At 39.0% G+C, this 12,821-nt stretch overlaps 1 protein-coding gene across 1 annotated transcript in view; it reads left to right on the forward strand.

The window, feature by feature from the left end:
• Nucleotides 1–986: 986 nt before the first annotated feature.
• MYO10 (myosin X) overlaps nt 987–12,821 on the forward strand; it is an 89,203-nt gene continuing 77,368 nt past the window's right edge. The window contains exon 1 of the mRNA XM_062499623.1: nt 987–1,145. Coding sequence (XP_062355607.1) covers nt 1,035–1,145 — 111 coding nt within the window. The 5' untranslated portion in view covers nt 987–1,034. The remainder of the gene's footprint in view (nt 1,146–12,821) is intronic.

Raw genomic sequence — 12,821 nt, forward strand, 5'->3', positions numbered from 1 at the left:
GCTCCACATTAGTATTTCCACTAAGTATTTGCATTAATTCCATGCTTTGACTTTTTAACGTTGAAATGGCGCCATTGGCAGGGACAAGTATTGCCTGAGGAGCATTGGCTTTGCAGATGTGGGCATATGTCCGTAAGGATGAGGTGCCAAGATGTAAATTTGCAGGAAATGGGTTGCTGAATTCAGAATCAATTGTTTTGTAGTCCTTATTGATGTTACTAGTATTCATAAAGGTTTAATTATATTGAGGATATATCTTCTAGTATATTTGTAATAGTTTTACAGTAGATGTATGGAAGTGTTTTCCAACCATTTAAATTCTTTTTTAGAGCTTTTACTGTTTGTTAAGAACTGGCTCCAGAAACTAGTCTCAAAAGTCAATTAACAAATCTGTTGGCTTATTAATTTCTAAATATCTACTGCTCACAGAACTTAGAATGCTATTCACATTAGGAGTAATGTCTGTTTCCTGACTGGAGAGTTGAATGGAAACATTTAAGTGGATTTCAGATCAAACGTGTGAACACTTTCAGTCTATTAGAGCATTCATTTTAATTTGCTGTTTTGCACAGTCAAACATTTCCTCCCAGAGCAGTTTGAGTGTAAGTGGGTTTTACTGTGAGAGGTGGTTTATTGTTTGGTTGGTTTCATGTCTTTAGGAATGGTTATTGCTTGGCTTATTTTTCTCTTGATAAAGTCTAGCAGAAATCCAGTGTGAAACAAGACTGAATTTTCCCTTAAACAGGAAAAGTCCTCAGTGCATTGTCACTGTGTTCCAGTTTCTTATGACCTATGTAGGTATTTGGGGCTTCAGTCAGTGTCAGAGAAGCTTTAGAGAAAGGTATACCTGCCAGGCTATTATATTTTGGAAAACTGCACACTGATAAGCTGGATCAGGGATATGAATGAGTATGAAAGCTCCATTCTCAGACAGGAGTTTTTGAATATGTGCTCTGATTAATACTGTTTTGTTTGCCCTCTTTCAGGTATTCACTTATAAACAGAGCACGATCACACACCAAAAAGTAACGCCTATGCATCAAACCAGCACAGAGAGTGTGGAAGACATGGCAGCACTTGTAGATCTCCATGAAGGTTCCATTATGCACAACTTATTCCAGCGATATCAGCAAGATAAAATCTATGTAAGTTTTTTCTAAACTTAAGAAAAAATATCCAGAGGGAATGTTTTTGAATGTGTAAGTGCTGTGTGTGTTTTGCTGTTCTGTGCTATTTCATCTCCTAATGCTTTCCAGTTCTTTGTGCATCCACACAGAGCTGAAGCATGCCTCATAGAGTGACGTCTCACCCACAGTGATGGAAGGAGAAGGTAGATCAGGCTGGACACACAGTCCCTTGGGAATCTTGAAAAACTGGCATGCTGTGTACACTTCTACACTTTCAATGACAGGGCTGTGGAAAGGACTCTTGTTTTCCTCTTCTCCTTTAGACTCTCTGCCCCAACAAAATGTGCTGTGTATGTCACCAGAGAGGATGTGGTGGAACTTAGTCTGTCACTACCATCTGAGATCCTGTTAGGCCAAGATCCAATTCAAGAGAGCTTCCCCTCTTGTACTGTAGTAGAAAGGTTATTAGGAAAGAAGGATACGATTGTCAAGCTGAGCATTTGTGCTGTTGAATAAAGGTTGTTGGAGTTTGGGGACCATGAGAACGGACAACTGTTTATCAGTTTCCAAAACTAGGAATTACTCTACACAGAATTCCTTTTCTTAACACTGTTAATGAATATTTTTATAATCAGATTTACTTGCTCCTTCAGTGTTTTCATTAATCTTGAACTAACTAGATACAAATCTTTCCTGAGTCTGGAACTGTGCTAAACATAAGAAAGATACAAGGAATATTAGCCGCTGCTACAGGTTGCAAAATTGCACTTTTCACTGGTTCAGTGGTTGGCCGTTTTGGTTTGGGTTTTTTAACTAACAATTGCAGAGCACAATTTTTGTTTCATCACATGTCTGGGCCCTTGATTTGACCATGTACATGCTTTATTTCAAGCTTCATCTACTGAGTTTGGCTTCTTATTTTTAAATATTAACATATCTAAGTGAAAAAAATAAACTTTCCCTGTATTCAAGATTTGATGAAAAGCAAAAAAAGGCACAGTAAAATAATACTTCTTTCCACATCACCCTAAAAGTGGCTAGTATGGGGAATCCTCAATACTGAGGCAGTTCTCTTTACATAGGTCTTTATGTATATTCTTTTCTCAAGACAAAGGAACTGTTTTACCTTTAAGAAAAATCAGCAAATAAAAAAATGAATAGCATAAATGAACAATCCTGCACGTGTGATGAAAAAACATGTATTTGTTAAAAGTTTAGTTTTCCATCAGTATTGTTAGATTAGCATATAGTACTCAGTGTGAGTCAAAATTATAAAAAATTGTTTCCCAATGTGAACTCACATAGAGGACACACCCCCTTTTAAAAAACTATGAGGGTACGAGTGTGATTTTTTTTGATGAGGCATAGAACAACTTTGTTCTGAAGAGACATGTCCTTGTTCTTTCTTAGCTTGTCAAGGCAAGTTTAGGGTGTTCTGATCCTTGGTGTGCTTAGTTCAGTGTACGTTTCTAGACAAACAGGTTTGTGTGCTTTTAATGAGGACAGATCTGCAGTTGCTACTGACTATGCATTGTCCCTTCAGTTTTGGCAATTTAACTGCTTACTCTTTTGAATCTCCCTGAAAAATTATCGAAGAGGTGGTTGGGAAAAAACTTATGTTTTGAAATATGAAATTTTCTGCAAAATGAAATACTCTGTTGCCCTGTATGTGTAACCAGTACCTGACTATAGAAGCATTTTCTTTTCTCCAGACTCATAGGTACCCCACTCCTACTGCAGCAATAGGAGTATTTTAGCTGGAAAGGGCTTCAGGAACAAAAATACCCCAAAAAGCTGATTGGATATCTTGAGTAATTTCACGAAAGTTCATAAATATAGGAGCATGCATTTTAGAAGGGAGTGTTGTCATTGCAAAAGCAGGTCTGTTATTTTAAGCCAAAATTTCTTCACTATATTGAGCAATTCAATTATACATTCATGTTTAATGTTATTAAAAAAAAAAGACTGAAGATGCATTAAGCTTACCTTTGTTGAAGGTTACTTTGCAGCTGATCAAACTTCCTCGATCATTCTGCTTTGGGACCCAACTGTTTCTAGTACAGGATAGTAAAAGCCATTGGAATTTATGCCAGGAACAATCAAAACTTTCCAGATTATACATTTGCCTTCTCACTTGAACAGGAATTACTTCATCATTGTAGTTCACACATTGTTTCTTGTATCTGCCTCATCACCTTGGCCGTATCTGCCACTGGTGCATTAGGGATAAATTAGGGAAGGCATGTACCACTCTCCACTGTGGGCTTAGGGGCTGATCATCCTGTTGAAAGACTTCTTGCCCTCCTCTGATAAAAACCACCATGTAATTGCTGTGTTCTGGCTTTTAGCTTACAGATCCCTTTTTACCTCATTTCTGTGCACCTCCATGTCCACATCCTGAGTAGGGGGAAGAGATAGGCAGAGGTGTAAGCTGTCATTTTTTGAGTTCTATGATTGTAGTATTACAAATATATTAGTGTGATTCTTGAGCATGGCAGCTTTCTGTTAATTTTCTCAGTGGCATTGAGACCAGGAAGCATGTTTATTCCTTAACAAAGAATACATTTAGTTGGGATTTAAGTTTTGGGGCTTGCTTGTTCAGAAACACATGAAAATCAAATCAAGTGCCATATACTTAATTGTAGTGTCCAGTGTATATAATTTCAAAAGTACAGAAGAAACAATTAAAGGGAAATTTAAACAGTTACTTTAACCAGAAAGACAATTATTTATGCAGATCTTCCGCTGTTAACTTGTGTGCTTTTCTGCATTTGAAGAGCTGTTTCTCCAGCAATGAGCATTTAAATAAATATCTTCAGATGTTTGAGCTCAGTTTAATCTTCTGTTACTTATTAACATTTTTGTCTCACATACTCATACCCATGTTCCTAAACTTTTCACTACTTTCTAATTCATACTACAAAGTTATTTTCTATGGATGCCAAGTTTTGTCAAACATGTCAGTGACTTTATTTGCAGCTGCCAACAACTGCAGTTATAAAGGGTCAGCAGAGGATTTTCTATATTTCCTGGTATCCCCTGGGGAGGGAAGAATATTGACTTTGATTACAGATTATGTTCATAGTGTGAATGATGGCTGGCTCTGAACATAATGAATTGAGGCTCTCAGCTGAATCCATGCTGTTTGTGAGAAGATGAATGACAAAATGTCGTTCTTGTCTATGTGCAGCCATCTTTTTGTATCAGTCTGTTAAAATCTTGTGATATGTTTTGTGTGAATTTCCATAAAAGAGTGTGTGCTTTCCCTTTTTGGCCTGTGAGAAGCATAGGATATACAAGTCCTTTTTTGATTCTTCCAGACAGGCTCGTACTGTCTGGTGTTTTTTTCAGGCTTTGTGATAATACTTCATTTATCTGAAAGTATGGTTCTGTGCTATCATAACATTTGTTGACCAGGAAAGGACAAAATTTAGGATGGCAGTGATCATACAGTGCACGGGCTTTCATTGCTGCTTCATCTCCCATATTGGGAACAACAAATTGTTGTTTGGGAACTATTGGGAGCAGCAGTGGGTGATCCAGCTGTGGACATCAGCATATAAGGTTTAATCCTCATCTTTGCATGCTCAGATTAGCTCGAATGCTAGACTGGTATGTAGCAAAATATGGAAAGATAAACACTAGCGCTAAAAATGGAAGGTGCCCACATTTGAAAACAGAGCCTTTTGTGAAGGCACTTAGGGGATTTGGTCACCTCTGAAGCGAGACCATCAGCAGGGCACATGGTGTGGAGAGGGCAAGTGCTGTGGCAGCCACTCTTGTCATTGTTCAAAGGCAAATTGTTCCCAAGTTGTTGATTCTGGTTTACTTTTAGTTAAGTACACACTGCAGAGCAGATTGGCTCAGCCTTGGAGAGAATGCCATAAACCACACAGCTGTGGACTGTGCTGTGAGTCGCACAAATTATGGTGTTTGGGCTGGCTCTGGGATGAGTTGCAGTTGTCTTGTCTCTGCCAGTGGTTGGTTATTGATGCAGGTGAGCAAATTTTGGAAGAGCAGAGTGGAGGATGAGACAGCAGCTTTTGCTGAGGTGAGAGGCAGGTTGGAAGTAACTGCAGTTTATATTGTGTAGGTCAGTGCAAAAGCTTTCGGTGTCATATCCACCCTCATTTGCTTGTTTGAGCAAATAAACAAGTTTCAAAACACTTTCTGATTAGCTTTTTCCTTTTGAATTAAGAAATGCTAGGTAGGCACATTCCCCTTTGAAGTGATGATGATCATTTGACACGTGCCTGTCTCGTTTAGGTGGAGGATGTGCCCCATGCCCAGAGTGGCATTCTGTTTGGGCTGCAGTGTGGAGGTCCCTCTGTCACCGTCCCCTGATGGTGGGCACAGTGACCTCCAGGTTGTCCAACAGTTGGGTGTGGTGTCCAAGAAGGGTGAGGGACAGCACAAACTATTTTTGCTCACTCTCAAATTAGTACTGCAGCTCGCCCACTGGTAATTATAGCCATCTGTTATGTTTGCTTGCATATGTATGAAAAGTTCTGTACCAGCCACGTCGACATGTAGTGCTGTACCAGCCACATCCACATCAGAGGGAGGATGATGGTAATTAGGAGCTCAGTTTTCATCGCTAGCTTCTCTTCTCTCTTCAGCTGAAGCAACAAACATTGAATACCTTGGGTGAAAAAATTTTTCAATTTTTTCAAAAAGGTGTTAAACTGGAAAAGTTGTCTCTTCCCTGAAAAGGCTGTTGCAGAGCTCCTAGTGACTTCATTGTACAGAATGCTCAGTTCTGTCTGTTCTTTAAAGGTGTTTTCAGTTATTTATGCATTGATTTTTAAATCTGTTAGTGTTTATTTATTAAGCAGCATGCTCAGTTGTAGTTTGTTAAGCTTGCAGTAATTAGATAATTTATCTCCCTCGAAGTCATGAGGGCTCCCAGAGGCAACTAGTTGATGTTTGTGCAGTATTAATCAATAATCACCACAGGGGGTTTTTCAAATTCTGTTTGCAAACCCAGACACTTTTTAGTATCTAGGTCAGTTGTTCTCTGTGGCTTGTTTTTCTGGGTTTTTGCATGTTTGGTTTTTTTCTGAGTACAGTAAAACTCCTTTTGGATCCAGTGCAGTTGGTTTGTACCGTATTATGATGGTCAGCAGGAAGTGGCTATTGCTGCATGTTACAGTGAGAAAATAGTGGGGCACGCTGAAATCTGAAATCATGATTGATGTAATGCAGACAGACATATTCATACACTTCGATAGCACTCCTGCTCAGATGTCCTCTAACATGGACACAGGTTGTAGATGAAGGCAGAGAGACAAAGGAAGATCAGTAGAAGCTAAGAGTCATAGAATCACTGAGGTAGGAAAGGGCCTCCAATGTCTTCAAGGCCAACCTTTGACTGAATGCCACCATAAATACCACTAAACCATAGTCTTAAAGTGGTTACTAATGAAGAGAAAACCCCATGACTGGCTTGTTAAATGGAAAAACTTGGACACACTTCGTGCAGATGCTGAACCTAAAGAGAATGTGTATCATGGACTCCTACAACACCCTGGGCAGCCCGATAGCCTTGGTCTTTGGCCTGTCTTGTGCCTTGTTATAAATAACTGTGGGCCATGGGCTTAAAAAGCCCCGACAACGGTACACAGAAACTGTGTCATTAATTAGTACCATAAAACATGTATATAAATATAGTACATGTACCTAGAACAATTACTCTAGCCCCAAGAATGACATTTATCCTGATCTTGTCTACCGTCCACCTGTGGTTGCACAGTTCCTCTCCAGAGGCATCCAGTGCTGTAGAGCAGTCCCAGGTAACTGATTTGTAGGATCTGCTCTATGGTCACTGAGGAAACTGCTGTTTATTAAATTGCTCTGCTTTTACAGTAAAGAAATCTTAAAAGTGTGCTGAGGAATCACAGTGTTCTTCACGCCTCCCTGTGCTACTGAGAAGATGGGGAAAATTCTTGCCACCAGCTCTTCCCATGGAAGTGTAGAGAGCAGGGAATGCTGTTGCTAAGAATGCATGACAAATGTCTATACATAGCTGCTTACCTCCATAATTAGAGTGTTATGCTTGCACACATCAGATAATGTTTTCGAAATGTGGTTCAAAGTGAGTTCCTGTCTCCAAGCATTAATTACAGCTTCCATTTCACATCTGTTACTAGAGAGCAGCAGACAAAGATCTATAAAAACACAGCAGGCTTTTAATTGGAAATCTAGTGAAATTTATTACTGGTAATTGTTATTTCTAAAGGCTGGTCAGTTATATAGATCAACAATTGTCTACCACAAGCAAATTATCATTATTTTTTATTTGTTTTTTTTTTTAAATATGTGCTAATGGAGAGACATAGCTGTAATGATATGAGAAGTAAACAAATACCATCAGTTGGTTAACCAACCTTGCTTCTGACTTCTTCCATTCTGCATGACTTGGGGAACTGCTAATAGTTATAATAACAACAACAACAATAAAGAGTGTTTTTCTGAACTTTGTCCTCACAAGGTCCTCAACTGAAAATACTGGGGATTTTAAAGGTGTGTATTTTCAGATCTCAGGAAGTATTTAAACCTGGGCTGTTGTGATCAATATGATACCATTAAAAGAAATGAAAGGTGTACTTCATTGAGTACACTGCCATGTATGCCACAGCTACACAAACACTTTGCAGTGTGTGCAGTGGCTACATGTGTGCAATGCCTACACCAACACATACATTTACATCATGGTTTAGGATATACATTTATATTAGATGTTCCTGGTAACCTGCTGGGTGTACACACTGCAGTAAGGATCTTACCTGCTAGCATCAGTGGGCTGCTTTAGTGAAATGGAGAGGGCAATGTTTTATTAAAACATGAGAACTTGCTCTTTTTATTCTGCTCTGCAGCAGTATTTTTTTCCTCAGGTGGTTAGTTGGTTGGTTGGGGAATAAATAATAGGTGGACTCACAACAGGGTCAGTTTCTGTTGACTTCCATGAGTATTCTATTTGCAATACAAAAGCTCTAAGCTGTATTTGATGGTAACTTCATACAGAAAACTGCGAAGTAGAAAATCTGTCATTGTGTGCTGGCTTTGTCATTGGTGGTGGTATGTACTGCTAGTGTCTTCCCAAATTTGAAGGCTAGTATTCATGTTGTTTTCTCCATACCTTTATTGCATGTCACTGTTTATGACCCAAGAACAGAAAGCAGACCAACATGCCGAATCAAAAGAAAAATAATCAGTCGTTTGCACGAATGCCAACAGCAGCTTAGTGCTGTTCAGTCAGAGCTTTTGCAAATGGTGCTGAATGCTTCTGCACATGCTGTTGCCTCACTTGGAGGTAAGCTTTGGCTCCTTTCTGTAAGGTCTGTTGTTCCCAGTCCAGCAAAGTCATTGAAAGGAGGGCAGGAATTTGTGCTCTAAAACATAGGGTGTTTACCTGTCACCAGCACGTTTTCTTTACATGAGTTAGGCTTTTACTGTAAAGCAAGCTGCACAAAATTTACTACTTGTGCTGCACCGTCCAACTGTCTTATGCACATGTTCCAGTAGTTTAATACTAGAAAGGCTGCAAACAACCCATTTAAGTTGGGAGTGAATTAACTTACTTTTATAGCTATTGTTCATCTGTGTAAATGGATTATTGATTCATAGCCAGGCTTTTATTTTTATTTGAACAGAGGTGGTCCCTTTCTCACAAGTGGTTTCAGCTTTTTCCCTTTGATGTTTGTCAGTCTCTCCTTTTAAAAGCAAATGGACTCCAAACGTTCCATTTAGCAGATTTTTGACAGTTAATTCCATTTGCCATCTCAGTCCTGATTTCTAGACTTGGCAGCAGTTCAGTGCCATCCAGCAAACTACCTGGCATAGGGTTAGATTTCAGTTATGCTGGCTTTTGATTTCTCTTTTCATGCTCTGTTAAAGAGTAATTCCTGCTCTTCCTCCTTTCCTCCTAAAAAAGCCCTTTCTATAGAAGAGGTCTTCAAATATTATAGAGCCACAGAAGTTATGGAAATCTGGATATCAGTATGTAAAGTACTTGCAGGCAGAACTAAACAGATTTGTGAAGCTTTATATAAAAATATTTTGCCAGTGTTCTGGAGACACTGCTCCTTGGTTCATTATTTTACCAGCATTTTGTTTTTCCTTTGTATGTATTTTCTCTGAAAAGCCCCTTCATCTCTCCAGTATGAATGTATAGGAAGGAAGAAGACCATTTTTTCCTTTTCCTTGCTGGAGGGTAAATTAGACCTTCAGACGGTTTTGAAACACTCATTTGAGCATTGTGATATAACAAAACAGGAGGAAGAACCAGTGTGTGGCCACAGGCCATTTGAAATGAAGCGATAAGCCATGGGGTCTCTGCTTTTTGTGAGGCATTTTTTGATTTGAGCTAGAGCTCGCCTGGTTAAAACTGTGCACACAGATAGCCACAGTCTCATGTGCTAAATTATTTTCACATGCTGGATTTGAGCCCATGAAAATAACAAAAATCAATGTCTTGTTCTGTTCAATCATGTTTGTGTTCAGGAGGTCACTGCCTCTATCTGCTTGACAATGGTGAAGAGAGAAATTCTTCAGTAATGGTTTATATGAAAACTGTACAAAAGATCATTATTCTGACCCAGTAGATAGGATTGCTGCATGGTAGCAATTGTATTTTATTACTCAGCAAAAAAAAAAAAGTACAGTAAAAGCAAAGAGACTTGTTGCTTTTTATACAGGAGAAAAACTGCCAGAAACCTGTGAATATCTTAAAGAAGGAAAAATGTCTATCTGACATCTGTATTATCTGCTGGTTTGGTTTTTACCTTTGGCTGTAACAGTGTTCTTTTGTCAGCCTTTCTTCATATTGGTTTCATACTTAACTGGATTAGTTTTTGTGTGGATTCAGGATAACAGCTGTAGTGTTTCCTTGAGAAATCCCCATCCACATGGAACAGTCTGTCCAGTAGGAGAAAATTAAGAGAAAAAGAAGATGAGATTAAGCTGTGAGCATATCTCAAACAAGTGGAGATGTCTTTTCCATCTCTGGGCCTTTTGTGGAAGCAGAAAGGTGTCTGCCTCTGTGCAGTTTTGGGTATTTACATTGGCAACTAAGGTGACCAAACCCCAGTTTTTGACCCTTAAGAAACAGACGTAGACAGTTTCAGCTAGCTTCCTAGGACACGGACTCAATGAATGTGCAAGACTGAAGCTGAAGGGAGTGGAAGGATTCTCATAGCGTAGAAATTAGGGTAGCTGGGTTACAAAGTACAGCTTTTTTTGTGAAGAGACAGCTCAGCCTTTGCCCTTGGAGGGACTTGGGAACAGGATGGTGTTGCATAATACTGTTGCACCAAGGGAAGCTTAAGGTCACATTAGCCAGATTGAAGGGTCAACATAACAGACAGGGCTGCATCTTAGAGGGTGTCCTGTTGCCCAACAGGTGCCTGTGATCATCTGAAATCACATTTTAAAATAATCCAAAACTATTCCAAAATCTTCTCGTGAACTGTGCTGGTGGAATGAAGCGTAAAGGCTGGCTTTGAAAAGGCCTTGGTCTGTTATGCCTTGGATCCGATCTGTGCTCAGCACAGAAGGAGAGGCCAGCTTTGCAGTGGTTGGTAGGAGAGGCTGCTGCCATTTTGCAATCAATCCTACAGCTGTCCTTAAGAATGAAAAAGGACAGTTTAGGGGTCATAATGTTGAGTGAATTGACAAGGAACACAGATATAGAGAAAAGCAAAACTGATGTAAATTTGGGCAGTTGGAAGTTCACCAAGAGTCACCAGACATGGTGAGGACTTCAGGAGCCGAAGCATGTAAAGATGATTATAGAGTATGGCATTTCCATCTTAGAAATGGCTTGACTGGTTGAAAACATTTAAAACATGTAGTTTTAAAAAAACCTTAAAATTGTAGTTTAGTACTTCACTTTGATTATGGTTTTTAAGAAAGAAGCTTTGCTTCAGACATGAGACAACTGGATTTTGTCCCACTGAAATTAGCATGGGACTAGCTGAAACACAGGGCACAGTCACCACAGTGAGGATAAATCAAGGTCCTACCATGAATGAGGGCATTAATTACCATCCTCTTTATGGCATACTATTGCCCCTTCTTCTGTCTCCCCTAAAAAGCACACCAAAATGTGGCCCAGCCATTTTCTCCTTTTTGTGCTGATGTGTATGTGGTAGACATTTGGTTGTCTTTGCCACAGGGTAAGCTCAGCCCTTAATACCATCAATCCTTTCACCTGAAAAAGCTCTGAACCACAAAGGCCATATCTGCAGTATGGAGCAAACTCTTCTGTTCCCAGGTTATTCTTCCTGGCACCTTAAAATTTGGTAGTGAAAACATAGCAAAGCTTCATGGCTGTTTTGTGGTCTTTTAAAAGTTGCCTGCTACTGCGTGTTCTGTGAAAACACTGGTTTTGTTATTTGGTAATGTTCGTGTAGCTGTGATGATTTAAAGGTAAGTGAGATGCAGAGGTTGTGTGGAATGGTGATAAAAATCTTTCCCATGCCTTTTGTAAAAGTAGCATATTAGTAGCTTTGAGGTAAGCCAGTTGTACTGCAGTTTAATTTGAAGTTTCCCATATATTAAGGGTAAGCCCAGAAAGCAATACCTGTGGAATAAATTGGCAGGTTGATACCAATAACCCATTTTAAAAAATATTTTTACTTTTCAGTCACAGAATCACTTCCTTAAGAAACTCCAGGAAAGCCAGGAGTTTTTCAAAATCGATCCAGAAACATACTTTTAGGCATCAGTAAACATGTTTTTCTTTCTGTAATAACATAGATTTATCATGTTCTAAAGCAAAATGGATTGAAAGTACTCTTAAGAGAATTGGACAAAGTCCTGTTTCTTGATGTTGATGTATATATATATATGTAGCAAAACATCTTAATTTCTGTATTTGATCTGTTCCAGCATCTCTAGTTCCAATCTGTGAAGAATATTTTGATTTTTGGTGGTAGTAAAGAAACACGGTGACAGAAAGAAATAGAGTAATGCAGTCTTTCTTATGCCCATTTTGATAGTGCAAGCAGTTTTGGTTTCTCTTGAGACGGTTGATCAAATATTTAGTTCAGGAGCAGCGCACAATGCGCTTCAATAGAATCCTCCTGTCTGCTTCTGCCTTCTCTCTCCCACTCTCCCTGTAGCATGAGATATGGAAAGCCTAAAAGAAGTGTGTGTACTTCCCTGCTTCCCCCTTTTTATTTATTTATTTATGAAAGCAGGAAGGCTGGGATAGCTCAGATTCTAGAAGGTTGTGAAGTACAGAGGCACACCTTGATGTAGAGGGTAAAATGTCATGAGAAACGCAGTGTAGAATAAATTTAATGACCTTACATGGGAAAAACAAGCTTGGGTAGAACACAGATATCATAAAGAATCCTCAGAAACAGGAAAGTTATTGTGGAGAAGTTTTGACATAAAAAGGAAGAAGTAGAAGGTGTATGGTTGCTGGATATGTAACAAACCTGAAAAGATATACCCCAAAATTCTAAAAAGCATCTGTGAAGAGGAAAAGATCAAAAGCAGGGTGTTTCTGGTGTACTCAGTATGTTTGGTTTATAGGACTAATGAAGTAGTCTTCCATTAGGGTAGTTTTCTTTTTCATTATAGAGATTCTGAAGAAAAATTGAGGGGGAAATTTCTTACTCTGCTTTTTTCTCTTTTAGTCTGAAAGCCTTTTCTATGTGAGAAAGTAAGACATTTCAAACTGCATTT

Source organism: Cinclus cinclus, chromosome 1, assembly GCF_963662255.1.
Source record: "Cinclus cinclus chromosome 1, bCinCin1.1, whole genome shotgun sequence".
NCBI classification, from domain to species: Eukaryota; Metazoa; Chordata; class Aves; order Passeriformes; family Cinclidae; genus Cinclus; species Cinclus cinclus.